At 33.8% G+C, this 17,694-nt stretch overlaps 1 protein-coding gene across 17 annotated transcripts; it reads right to left on the bottom strand.

The window, feature by feature from the left end:
* Positions 1-6,118: 6,118 nt before the first annotated feature.
* Positions 6,119-11,797, bottom strand: LOC107806278 (branched-chain amino acid aminotransferase 2, chloroplastic). Of its 17 annotated transcripts, none has more exons than XR_012694921.1 (5): positions 11,252-11,797; positions 9,163-9,255; positions 8,940-9,059; positions 8,647-8,830; positions 6,119-8,544 (listed from the first exon to the last, which is right to left on the bottom strand). XR_012694921.1 is itself a non-coding variant. In XM_016630407.2 (4 exons), the coding sequence occupies exons 1-4, from the start codon at positions 11,341-11,343 to the stop codon at positions 6,623-6,625; spliced, it is 309 nt and encodes a 102-aa protein (XP_016485893.1). In that variant the 5' UTR covers positions 11,344-11,796; the 3' UTR covers positions 6,119-6,622. The 17 variants fall into 17 exon arrangements, 3 of the variants coding, with proteins under 3 accessions (XP_016485893.1, XP_016485889.1, XP_016485894.1); XR_001652624.2 differs by having other exon boundaries at positions 8,944-9,087; positions 11,252-11,796; XR_001652627.2 differs by having other exon boundaries at positions 8,944-9,059; positions 11,252-11,796.
* Positions 11,798-17,694: the final 5,897 nt, after the last annotated feature.

Here is a 17,694-nt window from a genome sequence, read left to right as displayed (position 1 = left end):
TGTACCATTATTTATGCATTGGACTATACATGCAGAGCTCATTATTACTTTCAGTCCAAAGGTTAGTCTTGTTACTTATTGAGTTGGATGTACTCATACTACACTCTACACCTCGTGCGCAGATCCAGGTGCTTTTAGACACGGCGACCATTAGATCTCAGAGTGCTATCAGTTGGAGACTATCAAGGTAGCTGCCTGAAGTCTACTAACCTTGACTCTCTTTCTTTCAGTTATTGTATTGTTCTATACTTTCAGACAATGTTTTTATCAATCAGACTTTGTATTCATATTAGATACTCATGTAGTCCGTGACACCGGGTTTGAGGAGTGTTTATATTTGCATTTGTGAGTTTTCTTTCGCTGAATTTAAATATTTTGTTTTCAAACTTCAAAGATATGGTGGTTTATTGAGATTATCGACTTGCCTAGTATTGGGATAGGCACCATCACGAAAGGTGAGATTTTGGGTCGTGACACTTGTGGACTAAAATAATGAGATTATAGATACAAAGGCAAGAGACAACTATTCACAACTTAGAGGCTCAAGTGAATCCTTTGGTGGAATCTTTTAATGTTCAACAAGCTAATATTGTGGATAGTAGCCGAGAACATTATGGATTAGAATCAGTAGTTGACATTGTGATGGAGGAGTTAAGAGTAAAACACCAGCAACCTAACCAACTAGAATTTGAGGATGTCGATGTTAAAGAAATGATACTAGAGTCGGTCAAGGACATTGAGGATATAAATTGAGTTGACTCTAGTGTCATTGGTGTTAAGGATGTTGAAAGTCTTGAAGTTCATGTATTTGAGCGCATTGGTCCTCACTCCAAGCATTTTTTCATGTTATATTTGGATGATGATATGGAAATAGAGTCATCTGAGCCAACTGAAGAGTCAATGAATAAGGAACAAGGTGCCTGCATTCTGGAATTTTTTGGTGTTAGAAAGACAGGATTACATACCTCATCTAAAGTCCAATAAGTGTAAAATACTACATTAGTTGCTTGGGCCAGTTATATTTATTTCACCGCCCCTTGAGCATAACTGAAAACTTAAAGACAAATTAGGGGTTCAATTCATAAGCTCGAGGTGAAGGCAAAAAGTGATTCACGCCGTGTCGCGACGTTAAATCAATCGCTTGTTGGGAGACAACCCAACTTTATTGCTTTTACTTATTGTAGTTTTTTATTATTTAGTTTATAGTGTTATTTTTTTGTAGTACTATGTTGGTTTTGTAGGAATAGGAATACGAGACACAAAGCCATTGGAAGGATGTAAAAGCAACTAAATAGTTGGAACTAAGTGACTAGGACCATAAGAAGTTTGATTACCCCATGAACTGTTAATGCTTCGGCCTTTGGCCTACCAGAAAGTTTTCTTTACCCTCTTATATTTATGGTGTACATTGGGGATAATGTACAATTTTAAGTGTGCGGTAGGGAGATTGTCTAAATGATTACGTGCTTTTTTAATTTTGCTAGTTTCATTTGGGGGGGGGGTCGCAAAAATTTGAAAAAAAATAATTAGGTAGTAATAATCCCTCTTGGTTTTTCTTATGGCCACAGTTCTTTTTCAAGGGATGACTCGTTGAACTGATAGTAGTTTTTTTAGGTAGAATTTTTAAAAACTTTTAGACTTTTTCCAATAATGGACTTCCTCAACTGTTTTCTTGAGGGTTTAAAGTCCAAAGGAAATACAAAAAGATTTCTTTTCTTCTTTTTGAAATAATAATGGAATGAGGATAACTTGAGTATCTATGCTTTTTTATATGTTTTATATCGGGGCTTAAAGCAGGAGTATTTGCGCTGAGTACTTTCTTCGTGATTATATGCCTTGAGGATATATGTGACTTTATTTTGATTATTGGGCTCATAACGTGACTCTTGTTATGTAATTCCTATTTGGTTGAATTTTACGACGATTGTGTTTAGTTGCTTTAACTTGATAATCAGACATGAGTCGTCCTCAGTAAGTCATGTGCATTGTATGAGGTGAGATATTTAGTTGTACTATGTGTCATCCCTTGATAGTCTAGAACTTGTCAGTGTGTGACTTGAAGCGAAATAAGTAAGATTTGTTAGTCTAAAAAATGATATAGGTGTTTCTTCGATTGACCTCTGAGTTGTTCGCCTATCAGTGATAGAATTATCATTTGTTAGTCCATTTAAACCTGTAAACTTTTTCTTTGTCACCAACATTACAAGTCGAATACCTTTTGTTCTTAATTAAATCTTGTTGAACCTTTACCTCCAAAAGCACGTATGTCGCTAGAAGAGTAAGGGAAGAGATTGGGTAGCTTTTGGGTATAACCATAGAAAGGCCAAAAGGTGTACGTATGTATTGCGAATGTCACTAGGCAGAAATATCAACTTATGGAGGGTGCTGAAAAGATTTTGAGGAAAAAAACAAGAATACAAACAAAAAATTACCCCCCCCCCAAATTCACTATGATATGTGCTACTGATTATGTATGTACTTAAAGTTAATAAGTTGTGTTATGTATGGTTTCGTAGCGATGTGTTGAGTGATCTCGAAGATGATGTGTTTAAAAGTTAAAGTGTAGTGTATTAAAAGTGCTTATAGGGTTAGTCACTATTATACATATCTATCTTACCCGTCTCTTAGCCTACATGCATTACACCCCATAAAGACCTAATTGATTCTAGACTTTGCGAGCTTAAATTAGTAGAGACTTACACTACGGCCAAATCTAGGTACGAGCTTGGGAGGCACATGAGTTTTTTGCGAGAGTGAGTGAATTCTTTCGATATGCGAGTCCTTAAATTATACTTGAATTCATATTAGAGTGTGCGGATTGATTACTCTCTTTGCTTTGTTGGTGAAGGCGCATGCTTTACGACGGATTGATTAGGAACTCGTTTTAGTTGGCATAAGAAGTGAGTCATAAAGAGGAAATATATTGGAGTTATCTTTTGAGGTTAGGATGTTAAAAAGATTCATCCAAATATTTGAAATAGTCTTGGCATGTGTCTAAAAATGAGAAAAGATGTCAATAGTCCTTGTGTTGGATTCTAAGCATTGATATAAATCATTGTCATTAGTATGATGCTTGAGTATATTTTGAAGTTGTGTACTTGCCAATGTATTTAATTTTAAGTTGTTCGAGGACGAGCAAGAGTTTAAATTTAGGGTGACGATAAATGATGAAAAGTGCATGTTTTGACTATGTTTGCATATTATTTTTATGTGATTCGGGAGATCACATGATTTTTGAAGTGAAAATATGCTCATCACGTGCGTCTTATTTGTAGAAATTAACTTGTGCGAAAAAATCAAATAGGAGAAAAATTGATGAAAAAAGAGTTGAAGAGAAAAGTCCTAGATAACGAAGCGAGGTTCACTTTGCTAGATCAGGATCAGAGCAGAAGAAAACAATAACTAAGAGCGGTTTGGGACACGTTTCTAGACACGCCCCTAGCTTCTCCAATCTGAAATAGAAGAAGTCAAATTCGCCCCATACAAACCCTAGTGGATATAAATACATCCTAAAATGTCCTTTTGAGTGGAGACAATGCTTTAGGGCTAGATAACACCTTTGGAGGCAATAATAAACTAGGAGCAAGGAGAAAGATGTTGCGTTTTTTCTTTAAAGGGTGTGAATGGGAAATGAAAGAGGCACCTTTTGGATTGCACCTCTCCATATCACTCTTCCTTTGTCTATAAATTTAGAGGCTTGGCCTCATTTTTAAGATATGGAAAATCTGAAACCTCCTTCTCTTTTTTCTACATTGTTGCATTATTTTCTAAATAAACATAAGTGTCAAGTGTGATTTGCTCCGTTTGTTGAGTTCAAAATTCTGTGATTTGAAGTGCCGCTATTACAAAATAGTTATTACGTTCTATCCTGGGAGGAATTAATCCGTATACCTTGGGAAACAGTGAAAGGATTAAATTCCTTAAGAACACACTGTGAATTCAGTGGGCTGAGATTTAATTTTGTTCTTCATATGCATTCTGTTTCTCTTTTACTTTACATGATTTTCTGATTTTGAACACATATTACCAACAATCTTAAGGAATTTATCTTGTTATTTTTTCTAACGGCTTCGTGAGAAAATTGTGGTTGTTTGTTTGCCGCGGAGATAAACGAACAAGAGAACATTGTCGAATGGTCCTTGGCTAATTCTGCCTGTTGTTTAATTGATGTTGTAAAATCTGGTCAATGATGATAATGAAACGACGTGTCCAATGCAAGTCATGGAATGCAATCTACTTGATCGATTTGCATCAGGATCATTTGTTGAGTAAATTAAATTGCATCTAGTTTTATGGTTATGTGGATCACTTGTACCAAAGGCTGCTTATCATTAAAGCCGTTTGACATGAACAGTTACAAAATATATTTACTCTTCTATGTATAGAGTACATCTTAAAGTGACAGAGTGGCCCATGCCATATCGAGACTACTAACGGCATGTTCATGACAAGTTGGAAACGGTGCTTCAACATCACTTCCATTTAGCCTTATCTATGGTTTTACTTACCAGTTACAGTGAAAGAGAAATAAACACATGGTTTACATGGTGCAATTTCTATGAAAAATATTTCACTCAAAGAAGGGAATTCATCTAGGAAAACCAGTCTAAGATAAGTTTTAGATTTTTTTTTAATCTTGAATTTTATAAAGTTGAATGGCGTGTTGTATACCATCTTCTTCGCAGGTATATCAATGAACCATCTCATTACTGACGTCACTAGTAATGGGTTCTCAAAGAAAATAGATGTAAATTATTGTGAAGTCCATAACGATGGCTTAAACATGAAAGATGGAATAGAGAATCCATCAATTCTCCTTGAAAAGGAATTGAAAAATTGTGGGGGAAGTGCACAAATAACCATTAATTTGAGATGTCTTTATTTTTTAGCCACTGTTTTAAATGTATTTACTCTTTAGCTAGTGCTTAATTAATTTTTACCTACCCGGACAAAAATACCTTTGTGCTAGACATGGGTGATGTGTAAATATTAAGGACATAGTGTCCTTAACTTCATGAGTGCTGTGTAAATATTATGGACAAAGTGTCCTGTATTTGCACCTTCTGCTGCTAAACTTTAGGACATCATGTCCTTAACTTCATATGTGCAGTGTAAATGTTAAGGACGTGGTGTCCATGAGTGTTGTGTAAATATTAAGGACATAGTATCCTTAACTTCATGAGAGTTGTGTAAATATTAAGGACAAAGTGTCTTGTATTTGCACCTTCTGCTGTTAAACTTTAGGACATCATGTCCTTAACTTCATATGTGCAGTGTAAATGTTAAGGACGTAGTGTCCTTAACTTCATGTGTGCAATGTAAATGTTAAGGACATAATGTCCTTAACTTGTATTTGCAACTTCTGTTGTTAAACTTTAGGACATCATGTCCTTAACTTCATATGTGCAGCGTAAATGTTAAGGACATAGTGTCCTTAACTTCATGTATGCAATGTAAATGTCAAGGACATAATGTCCTTAATTTGTATTTGCACCTTCTGTTGTTAAACTTTAGGACATCATGTCCTTAACTTCATATGTGCAGTATAAATATTAAGGACATTGTATCCTTAACTTCATGTGTGCATTGTAAATGTTAAGGACATAGTGTCCTTAACTTTATGAGTATTGTGTAAATATTAAGGACATGGTGTCCTTAACTTCATGAGTGATGTATAAAATATTAACGACATGGTGTTCTTAACTTCATGAGTGATGTGTAAAATATTAAGACATGGTTTGTCCTTAATATTTACACAATACTCATAAAATTAAGGACACCATGTCTTTATCACTCATGAAGAAAGGGTAAAAATGACTTTTTGTATCAATTTTAATAGAGTAGTGGCTATTTTTGCTCAACATTAAAAATACTGGCTAAAAAGTAAATACCACTTAAAAAGTGGCTATACCACGCCATTTCTTGACAAATTGTGATGGAAGACAGTCGATTTCAATGCAACGATAAGAAGGGAGTAGTATCAAATCTTGGTTCTACTTTTTCTACTCTACTTATTGTTTACTAGTGGGGATAAGTCCGGGCAAAGCCCGGGCCCAACATGAAGAGAACTACATTGTTGCAAGTAAAAAGTACAGTGACAATAACGGATGAGCTTGTGTAGAGAAATGGCAGACTGCAGAGCTATTGCTGAGTTGTACTCAAAAGAGAAATAAAAGACCACAAATATGTTACCTAAAAAACGTATGGGTTTGCAGTAACATCTGCCGATACAAATATGTGTAAGATGGTAGAAATTAGAATTACTATCAAAGTATATAGTACTATCTTTCAACTGGTCCGAAAGAGTACCAGAAGAATCAACTCGTGCCTCACATAAGCATTTGAAGGAATTCAGGATATGTTCTCTTCTTCCACATGTTAAACCCTTGGCTTTTTTCGGGAATTGAATACACTTGCAAAGGCAATAGATTCTATAAGGAGCTCCTCAGGACTTTCTGGCCGGACTTTAGCCCCTTTCATTTTCACTCAAATGTAGAGAGCATTTCGAATTACACTGAAATTGTTGTCCTGCGAGATGTCTTCATTTGGCAAATCAAATGTTATGTGGTGCTTCAGCCATTCCTTATTCGTGACAGATTAGTCATATTCGTTTGAAAATCCATCAAGAAGCTGCAAAATCAGGTATGCACAAATGATCAATGATAATGAAAGAGTTATGAAACAACAAAAAAGAGAAAATAAATTGGATATAAAGAGGAAGATTAAACTCAATGACTGCAAACTAAATCACAAAAGAAAGTGAACACAGTAATGAAAGCACACTGAACATTCCATTTATACACTTAAACAAGCACGTGTAACAAGTATAAAATTTGAATATGCAGGAATGTTTCAAAGTGCCACTGGAATCTAAACTCCAAATGAGTAAGGGAAGAAGCTCTCAATCATCAACAGTATGCCAAAACAAGATGGAATGAAACTCCTAACATCAATCGAGTAGGAAGAATACACCAATGACATGAATGTTCCTAGACAAATCATCAGCCGAGACCTAAGGATCTTTAAGATCTTGATTCGTACTCCATGAGTACGTGTTCTATGTGATTGTGAGTGTGCGTCTATATATTAATATTTATAGATCCATTTTGAAATGACATCGTAAGTGCAATTTAACGGGAGTATTTTTAAGTAGCAACAATATATGAATAAAAGCTTGCATGTAGGAAAATATGATAATTAGGTAAACTTATTTTGGTAGAATATGTATAAAGTAATATCATTTATAAATTATCGGTTGTCCATTCAAAGATCCAATTCTCCTTCTTTGAATGATCAAGTCTTTAAGAGTCACGATATTGAAAGAACTCTGCCAAGAAAAGGTATATGATTAGTCACGAAGATGAACATCTCTTCAATAATTTTTTGCATTGTCCAACAGAATGGAAGATGTTACCTTTTGTCGAAGCTCAGATGACCGCAGAGCTGACTTTATTTTTATCTTTTCACTCAACCGTTTTCAGGAGTTGATGTAGGTTCATGGCGCATAGTGGATTTTAAAGAAAATTTAGCAAGGAAAGGATTAACTACTGGTTCCTATTGTGAAAAAGACAGTGAGTGTAAACCATAAGAAATGCGGTTGGTAAAGCAGAAGATGCTATTTAGTTAAACAAATTGAATAAGCAAGTCTCACAATCAGCTCTACATTATTTCCAATAAATACATAACTGAACACTAAAATAATCATGCTGACAAAAGGTTATATAAAAGAATTTCAGGGCTAGTATAATACCTCCAAATAGTTTTAGCAAAATAACCTGTGCGGCAGATGTCATTCACTGAGTCAGTGGCATATGTATAGCAACAGACACATATTGATACAAACTGGCATGCAAAATTGAAAACTCTATGATTAGTAAGAAGAATGATTGTTCCTTAAAGTTCTTCGTAGTAAGAAAGAACATTTAAAAGAAATAATTTCTGTGCCAAATCTTTTTGTTAGTGAAAAATGTAATTTTCCTTGGTGTCATTATCTTCCAGGCACAAGCTCACGTGGAATTGCCAGAATAGTCCACCAAAGTGTAAAGTGCAAAATGCAAAGAAGAAAAAGAAGAAGAAATTTAAGAATTATAGAACTTTACAAAGTGTAGATTAGTAGGAGAATTATTTCCCATATGTCAAAAAGAATTCCACATGTTCATTTCTTGATGCAACAACTTTATCATCAGCAGTAAATAATACCAATGTAAACAGTCATTTTTTTTTTTCCAGGAGGAGGAATCAATAAGAAAAGAAAAAAGGATTTAGTGGGCGCATGAGTCACCGAGTAAGATAATTTTTAACTGAAGAGAAGTAGCATATTACCCATCTTTCTTTTGATAAAACAATGGCTTTTACTGCTTTCACAAACTGTTAAGTAGACGGTGAAGGCATACACATGCGTTCAACACTCATCTTCAAGTGCATTGCATTTTCCTAATGTAGAAACAACAATATATTGTCGTCATATTTTCGATATACCTTTAAACCTTCAAGCAATCCCTATTAATATTTCCAATAGCATTTTTGGTGACTCTGATGAATGATCTGAATCGGTAACCATTCAAATGAATAACAAAGAAGAAATATATTTAAGAATAAGAAAGGTTTCATGAGATACTATCATAATACAAAAGTGTAAAAACTAACCTGTCCATAATTTAACAATTTAGCAGATGGGCTCAACTCAATGTTACTGAAACGCTGTAATTCACCCTTAGAAAAGTTTTCCCCTTCAGAACATTTCATGACATACATACAATCAGTAGGCGTAAAGCCAAAGCCAAAGGCAATGTTGTCCCAATCAATGTCGGCTAATTCAGATGTTATGTTGCTGTTATAAAAACAAAATTCCTATCAGTTAAGTGAAAAGTAATAAATAAGTAATGCAAAGGATGTAGAGCTACTTCATGCATTGTGTGTAAGTTAAATAATTGTATGACCTACAGGGAAACTGCAGTTGACTAAGTCCGCAAGCTCTACCATGAAGTTATTTTTTCTCTTTTTAATTGATGCATTCTGATGGTACTTGCATTGGAGGAAGTGATCACTTCCCTTTCTCACTGTAAATAGCATTCCATGATCATTGTCCTTTAGATAATTGATATACATTCAGATCAGCTGAACACCTCGAGTAGTTACCATATGATACTAACAACGATATACCTTCAGATCAGCTGATTGTTATCCTACCACATGCCTTGATTTTGCAAATCAAATGTTATGTGGTTGACAGAAGTTTGATGTCCAAACATCTTCCTGAACACCTCGAGTAGTTAATCAGTTGATATGTTATTAAATGGCATACAATTGTGATTGTCTGATCGCAGAGCATTATAAACAGATTAGTTACTTGCATCAGACAACTTTCATACATCAATGCCACAATTTTTTTCCATTTGAATCAGCAATCTGATTTTCCAATCAAATATTTCATCTAATGTCTGGAGTTCTTCTCCATTAAAATTTTTTATTTGCCTAATTCACGTTTCATTTGCATTAACATATAGAAAGATGAAGCACATCCAGATAGACTAATAGCCTGTTTGGCCAAGTTGGAGAAATCACCTTATTTTGAAAAGTGTTTTTTCAAAAGTGCTTTTGAAAAAAGTACTTTTAGAGAGAAGCAGTTTGTGTTTGGCTAATCACTCAGAAAAGCACTTTTGAGCAATAATTTGTATTTGGCCAAGTTTTTCAGAAAGTGCTTTTAAGTATCAAATTACGAATAAGGACATGAATAGATTTACTTAATAGTTAATATTATAAGTAAATAAATAATCTCAAAAATTTGTTATTACAGGCAATAATTAAATCTTTTCATTTTATTTAAGTACAATATGAAAAAGTTGATGTCCTAGGCTCTCTGTAGTCCGTAGTGCAGTAGGGATTTAAGAACTTCCTATACCATCTTCTGTAAATTTGAAAGACTGCACCTCCTTGGTGCAGTTGTTATATATACAAAATTTGTTACCTTCTCAAAAAAAAAATGATTTTTTTTAAAAGTAGTTAATTATTTTAATATAAGTTAAATATATTAAAAATCATTCAACAAATATAAAAGCATTCACACCTAAAGTCACTATATATTAGAAAGTTATCCTAAAAATGATAAGAAATATTCATACCTTAATATCCTAAGTATTAGGTTTGACGGTTATTTTAGTATATACTATATTTTGTTAAGGGTATTTTTGGTAAGAAAAAAAGTCAAAACTGCTTCTGCTTCTGCTTTTGGAAAGAAATTATTTTTTTCTGCTTCTCAGAAACTGCTTCTCCTTCTTCCCAAAAGCACTTTTTTCCCAAAAAAAAAAAAAAAGTTTGGCCAAACACCTCAAATTAGGAAAAAAAAGTGCTTTGGGGAAAAAAAATCTGGCCTCTTGAGAAACTTGGTCAAACAGGCTATAAGATGAATCTCTATGTTGAACTTCTTTTTCTATATGCAGTTAAGGCTCTATAGTAACTGCACTTGTTCTAGCTTTTTAGTAAATCAAAGAAATAATGTTATTCTATAAAACAACTTTCAATTTATCAAAACCACCATCCATGACGAATCGACATGTGGCCACCCATAACTCTAACCTCCATCAACAACTATGACAAAAATTAATTTAGGCTGCACGTTGTAATCTCGAGAGTGGCATTCATACTTTTTATAATCTCCTTCATAGTATTCCAGACTCTGTCACGGGCAGAAAGATGCAATGTAGTACAACACAACTTAAATTTGGGTGCTTTTGATTGCTTAGATGATGTTATTGATGCTCTATAAGTCCTACCAGTTACATTCTAGAGGCTTTCCCTATTTATTGTATAGTTAAAAATTCTAAGAAACTTATCGGGCACGGATCTAATGTATCACTTATGGGTTAATTTAAACCCAACAACTTTGGCTCGAACACTGTGTTAGTATTTGTTTAAAAGGCCACTAAATAAATACGAATAATAAATCTTAAACACGATAAGTCAAATCCTGAATCCCCAAATTGACCACTTAACTAAACCGGAATTATAAGCTATTTGGATATCGGATAATATGAATTTTCTATATTCATGTCCCATCTATCCAGGGGACCCAATTTATTACAAACAGTGGATCTAAAATGAAAATTAATCAATCATACTCTTTATTTACTTTTTCAAGAAAATTACATGTATCCAACTGACATGGGATAACTATATATACCACAAAATTAGAGAAAGAACAAACGAAGATATCTAAAGATTGAAAAGAGGGTAGAAGCCTTAGAAGGGGAACCTGACTTCAGGGTTGCCGCAGATATTACGAACCAATTGCATGCCATAAATCAACAGTAAACCCAAGAGCGAAAAACACCTCAAATGACCCATTAACAAAGTCGCCGATTTTCGAGACAAATAGAAAAACAGGGAAGCAGACTAACTGGGTTTGTTCTAGCTTTTTGGTAAATCAAAGAAATAATTTTATCCCCCAACATAACTTTCAAGTTATCAAAACCACCATCCATGGCGAATCAGCCCATGGGCAGCCATAATTGTCACCTCCGTCAACAACTATGACAAAATCAGAAGGAAAATCGAAATAATACAGCGTGAACTGAACTCACCGAGAGATAAAACACAAATCAGCAACAGCGAGAAAGTCGAAGAACCACGCGAAAATAAAGAGAGATGAAAGAGGGTGTGAGTTGAATCAAGCTTTCAGTAGAAAAATTCTAAAACTTTCGACTGTCCACCGTTTACCCAAAATCCAAAGCAGCATGTGGTCGTCTCTCAAGCATCTTACCCTGCAGACGTAGGGAATCCTTTGATGTTTAATCTTTTCCTCAAAGACGATTATACCTCCGATAAGGCTAGCTATAATGACAGTTATGCCCTCAATAAGGCCACGCAAGCATGTTGACCTGATGTGTGCTTATTCTCCCAAATTAATAGAGAGAATGTATTTATGAATTTCTAACCTTTGTGGTCTGGTAATATTTCAATTGATTAAATTCATTTGAAATAAATGTTAGTAGATGACTAACTTTGTGATGATCTTGGAAGATTATTTTCAAGGTTGTAAGTATGAATTAGGCTTACACTAAATACTTGAAAATAGTTTTGAAATCGTGAATATAATATATGTAAAGATATTACATATGTTTGTTTGATAAGAAAATATATCAAAATGTTGAGATGTTTAGAGGTTATAATGGTTTAGTTGGAAAGCCATTGGAAAAAAAACAAACAAAATACTTGTGATTTTCTACCCCTGGTTTGGAGAAAAATTAAAATTCTCATGATTTTCTACTCCCGTTATGGAGACTAAAATCTTCGTAGTTTTCTACTCCTGCTTCAAGATTAAAATCTGCGTGATTTTCTACTCGTTCATTGAGATTAAAGTCTTTGTGACTTTTTACTCATTAGTGGGAATTAAAGTCTAAGTGACTTTCTACTCGTTTGGAGATTAAAATCTTTGTGATTTTCTACTCCAATTTATTATTCGGTTTGAAGATTTAAAAAAAATTCATTGTTTATTAGATCTAGTTGTATCAGATATTACTCGGTTTGAAAATTAAAAACTTTATTGTTTTTAATTCTGAATATGTCAGAATGGTTTGAAGATTAAAAACTTCACCATTTATTAATTCTGGCTCTGTCGTGACACAAATAACAGTTCTTGTAGTTAGCTCTACAATGTAATAAGGGCGTTAAATATGAATCTCTTTTTGAAGAAATATGTTTGGAATATGAAATTATTCACCAAACGACCGCCCTTAGTCACCGCAATCTAATGAAATTGCAGAAAGAAAGAATAGAACGTCAAAGGAGATGATGAATGCCTAGTTGATAAGTTCTGGTTTACCCAAAACTTGTGGGGAAAGCTATGGTTACAGCTAATCGAATACTCAATCGAGTTATCCATAGCAAAACACAATCTATTCCATATGAAAAAATGGAAAGGAAGGAAACACAACTTAAAATATTTTAAAGTGTGGGGGAAGGGGTGCTTGGCTAAAGTGCAAGTTCCTAAATCCAAAAGGGTAAAGATCGGACCAGAAAATATTGATTGCATTTTTATAGGATATGTAACAAATAGTAAGGCATATCATTTTCTGGTTCATAAATCGAAAAATCCCGACATTCATATTAATACGTTAATCGAATCAGATAATGCTTAATTTTTGAGAATATTTATCGTATAAAAAGGAATGTGAGTTGTCTAGTGAAATATCTAAGCGACCTCGGGAATAAGCAAAGGAAAGTACACCTAATGAAGTGAATCCAAGACGTAATAAACGTCAAAGGACAACTACTTTCATTGGATCAGGTTTTCTGACATTCTTGTTTGAAAATGAGCTTCAAACTTTGGAAAAAGTTATGTCTTCCTCGGAAAGAAGTAGTCAATAGTGAGACAGAATCCATATTAAGTAATCATACTTGGGAATTGGTTGATCTTCCTCCAGGAAATAAACCTTTGGGTTCTAAGTGAATTTTCAAAAGGGAAATGAAAGTTGATGGTATTATTAACAAATATAAGGCAAGATTGACTGCCAAAGGATTAAGACAATGAGAAGGTCTTGATTACTTTGACACATACTCACCGGTAATGAGAATCACATCTATTCGGATGGTAATAGCGTTAGCCACCGTGTATGGCCTTGAAATCCATCAGATGGATGTAAAGACAATATTCTTAAATGGAGATTTGGAGGAAGCAATTTGTATGGAACAACCTGAAAGGTTCATGGTTTCTGAAAAAGAAAGAAGATGTGTCGACTTGTTATGTCACTTTACGGACGAAAACAAACACTCAAATAATGGCACGCGAAATTTGACTAGAAAATATTGTCAAATGGTTTCAAATTAGTGTATTTACATTAAGAATACTCTAAATTATGTAGTCATTGATTATTTATATATGGATTATATGTTGATAGAAAAGGCATATAAAACATATGAAATGTGGGGGCATTTAGCTTATGCATAACAAAAGTTATTGCTAGACGGGATGTATATATTATCTAGAAGAATTAGATGATATGATTCTTTGAACCCACAAATCTTTAGTGGATATTGATATGGTAGTCGGCGAATTCATCAGTTGTTAAGTCTTAGTAAAGACTAGTTGATGAAACTACTAATTCATAAGTTGGTCACGTGCCTTTCTCGAAATATTATTTCTTTCTTGAAAATTTATATTATTTGGTTCTTTTATGAAATGATGTCACTTCAAAGGTTGTGACTTTTCATAGAAAGATACGTCTGTACGTTTTTGTATGGACATGATCATTCATGAATGAATGTATTAATACGTTGGTCTATAATGAGGTGAACCAACCGATGAACATGACCAAAATCCATTCCAAGTTGGATTTATTTCATGAATGAAGGTGCTATAATTTGCATATCATATAGACGTATGAATAAATAGCATACAAATGCTTGAAAATGGTGAAATGATTGCGAAATGTGCTATATATTAAAAGCTTGTGGTCATAACTGATGCCAATCATTCCATTTGTTATTATAATATACTATTACTACATTAAGTGTAGTCGATAATCTGACATGCAATCAAAAGTCGAGACATATTAGTCTACGACATAAGAAAGTTTGCATTGAACTTTCATGATAATGAAACATGTTTTGAAGTATTTGAAATATACTCCAAATTATACTTTGCACTACAATAAGTATCTCGCGATAATAAAGGGGTATTGTGATGTAAATTAGATCACCGGTTCAACCGATTCTAAACAGTCTGTGGAGGAGCGATGTCTTGAAAATCGTCCAAACAACTATGCATTGACCACTCTACAATTGAGGCTGAGTTTATAGCCTTAGACAAGGCCGGTGAAGAAGCTGAATGGCTCCGAAATTTCTTGGAAGATATTCTATTTTGGCTCAAACCTTTGACACATATATGTATATATTGTGATATTCAAGCGGCAATAGGTAGGACAGAGAGTGTTATGTATAACGAAAAATCTCGTCACATTCGACGGAGACACAATACCGTTAGACAACTACTCTTTAGTGGTGTTATCACGATTGACTAAGTAAAGTCAAGAGATAACGTGTCAGATCCACTTATAAAAGGCCTATCCAGAGAGGCAGTTGAAAGATCATCAAAGGGAATGGGACTAAGGCCTAGGACAAGTCATCATGGCGGTAACTCTACCTAGCAGATTGGAGATCCCAAGAGCTAGGTTTAAAGAAATCAAACAAAGTTATGAATTACGGTTCAACATTGTCAAATAACACAACCCATTCTCGTGATGAAGACAATGTTCAAAAATCAAGGTAAAGCATTAAGGCTTTTTGATGAGTCAATAAAGCTTAAAGCTTTTTAATGATTTGCTAAGTCTGGCAGAATATGACTAGATAGTGTGTCTATAGGATTACACGATTAGAAATCACCTATGTGAGTGTGAAATATAAGCCGCTTTAAGGGGAATGAAAGTAAAGGCCCATTCTTTAAGCACTCATGAAATCATGCGGTGTTCATGGCTGAAACAAATATAACCGTGAGAACCAAAAACGGTTAAGGATTGATTGTGTGACTTGTGGTTGTTTAGGTATACATCAAAGCTCGACGGCTCAAAGATATCAAATCTACCCATTGACCGAGTATATCCGACATAAGTTCACTACGGAAAGTTCAAAGGGAAACTTACTTATCCAGATGCGATTAATCCTTATTTGCGAATCACATAGTATTTTCTTGCATGTTTTTTCACATATGTCCATTCCCCATTCATGTGGGGGATTGTTGTGTTTTTTCTTTAAATGGTATAAATGGGAAATGAAAGGGGCACCTTTTGGATTGCACCTCTCCATATCACCCTTCCTTTGTCTATAAATTTAGAGGCTTGGCCTCATTTTTAAGATATGAAAAATCTGAAATCTTCTCCCCTCTATTCTACATTGTTGCATTATTTTCTAAATAAACATAAGTGTCAAGTGCGATTTGCTCCGTTTGTTGAGTTCGCTGAAGTTCTGTGATTTGAAGTACCGCTATCACAGAATAGTTATTCCGTTCTATCCTGGAGGAATTAATCCATATACCTTGGGCAATAACAAGGGGATTGAATTCCTTAAGGACACACTGTGAATTCAGTGGGCTCAAATTTAATTTTGTTATTTCTATGCATTTCTGTTTTTCTTTTACTTTACATGATTTTCTGATTTTGAACACAGATTACCAACAGAAGATTCAACCATGAGTTTTCCATTTCTTTTTCCTATTTTTTATTGTTGGTTATGAATTTTAGTGTTGTATTTTTACATACTATTATGAGTAGCTAATTTATTATCTAGAGTTTTGATGGAACCTTTTGGAGGATGGATTTTTGTTACGTTTTAATATAATTTAGCCTTAGAATTTCTTTACTTGTTCAATTACGTGCTTATTTAAGTTGATTGAATGGTCATCAATTGACTATGCCTATTTATTATATATTGCTTGGGAAAGTCTACATTTTTAGGTAGTTGTTAAGCAACATCACTCCCAACTTATGTGAGAAATCAATACGTCGGGTTTAAAGGTAGATTTAGGAATAATAAAGCCTTGACGTGGTCATGGTGAGCAGTAAGATAATGTCAGCTAGCGTAGTTCGGAAGAATATGTCTAGTAAATTATTGTAGTTGCTCGATAAAGAGTTATAACACATAAAGTGATCGCAGTTAGTGGAGAATACCTAGGCGAAATTATAGGAGAGGTGACACGTAGAATTCAGACAATTGGAAAAATCATAAATCTAGTCTGTTTTAATCTTGTCTCCAACCCTTAGTCTCTTTAGTTGATAAATTTCGATTGCTTTCTAGTATTTGTTAGTTAATTAGTTTAAAATAAAATTATAACCTTTATAATTTAAAAATTATTTGGACTTCTGTTTCGTAGCGATATTGAACAGCTATAGCTAATCATTAGTTCTTTGTGATATTCGACTCGGACTCTTAGACCCGATTATATTTGAAACGATTGATTATCTTTTTTAGGACTAGAGTTGGATGTGGTCATACCTTAACAATCGTAAAAAGAAGAAGAAACAAAATATTTCCCCCATAAATGTCCTAAGCACCCACTGCAATTTCATCATCTACCATGGACGTTGTCTTCTCCATATAATACGAAATTGAAATTTGGTCAAGGCAAATCACATAAAAATAAGAAGACTCGTTATTAAAACTAGACTAAAGCAAACACACATAAAGACAAGAATACCCAATTAGAACTCAATCACCTACTTTTGTTTTTTCCCCTTTCTTGGTTCTAATGATTCTACAATTTAAGTTTGATTTGTGATGAAAAGCTCAAGATATTATGTTTTTTCTTGATATGGAATATTTTGCGGCATATTGTTTAATAACCTCCACTTCCTCTGCTTAGTATTGAGTATTACAACTGGTAAAAGTATTTTTTGTGTAATGACTTAGGCCCTTTTATGAAAACTAGTATCCTTGAACGTGAGTTTCACATTAATAATGGCACGTGATGGTTTAAACATTTATTTATATAAAAGAATAAGAAAATTTAATTAATGAGAGAAATTTTATGCATAATAATACAACAATCATCTTAATGCCGAAAAATTATTCAAAATGAATGGACATCATCAGAACTTACACAAATGATGAAGTTAATCATGTTAGTAGATAATTATATATTATAGTTTAAAAATATTTAATGTGATGCTATCTTGCTGAACACTTTTTTGTAGACGATATTTTTTT

This window comes from Nicotiana tabacum, chromosome 9 (assembly GCF_000715075.1).
Source record: "Nicotiana tabacum cultivar K326 chromosome 9, ASM71507v2, whole genome shotgun sequence".
Lineage (NCBI taxonomy): Eukaryota > Viridiplantae > Streptophyta > Magnoliopsida > Solanales > Solanaceae > Nicotiana > Nicotiana tabacum.
Note: the sequence above shows the minus strand (reverse complement) of the source record. Positions and strands in the feature narration are given on the sequence as shown.

Excerpts from the sequence above, each read along its gene's own strand:
- LOC107806278 (XM_016630403.2), bottom strand. The coding sequence starts at position 11,343 with ATGGGTCATTTGAGGTGTTTTTCGCTCTTGGGTTTACTGTTGATTTAT. Across the intron at positions 8,831-11,251 it reads TGCGGCAACCCTGAAGTCAG|CAACATAACATCTGAATTAG; the intron begins GTTCCCCTTCTA and ends TTTTTATAACAG. Across the intron at positions 7,843-8,646 it reads AATTGTTAAATTATGGACAG|TTTGTATCAATATGTGTCTG; the intron begins GTTAGTTTTTAC and ends TTTGCATGCCAG.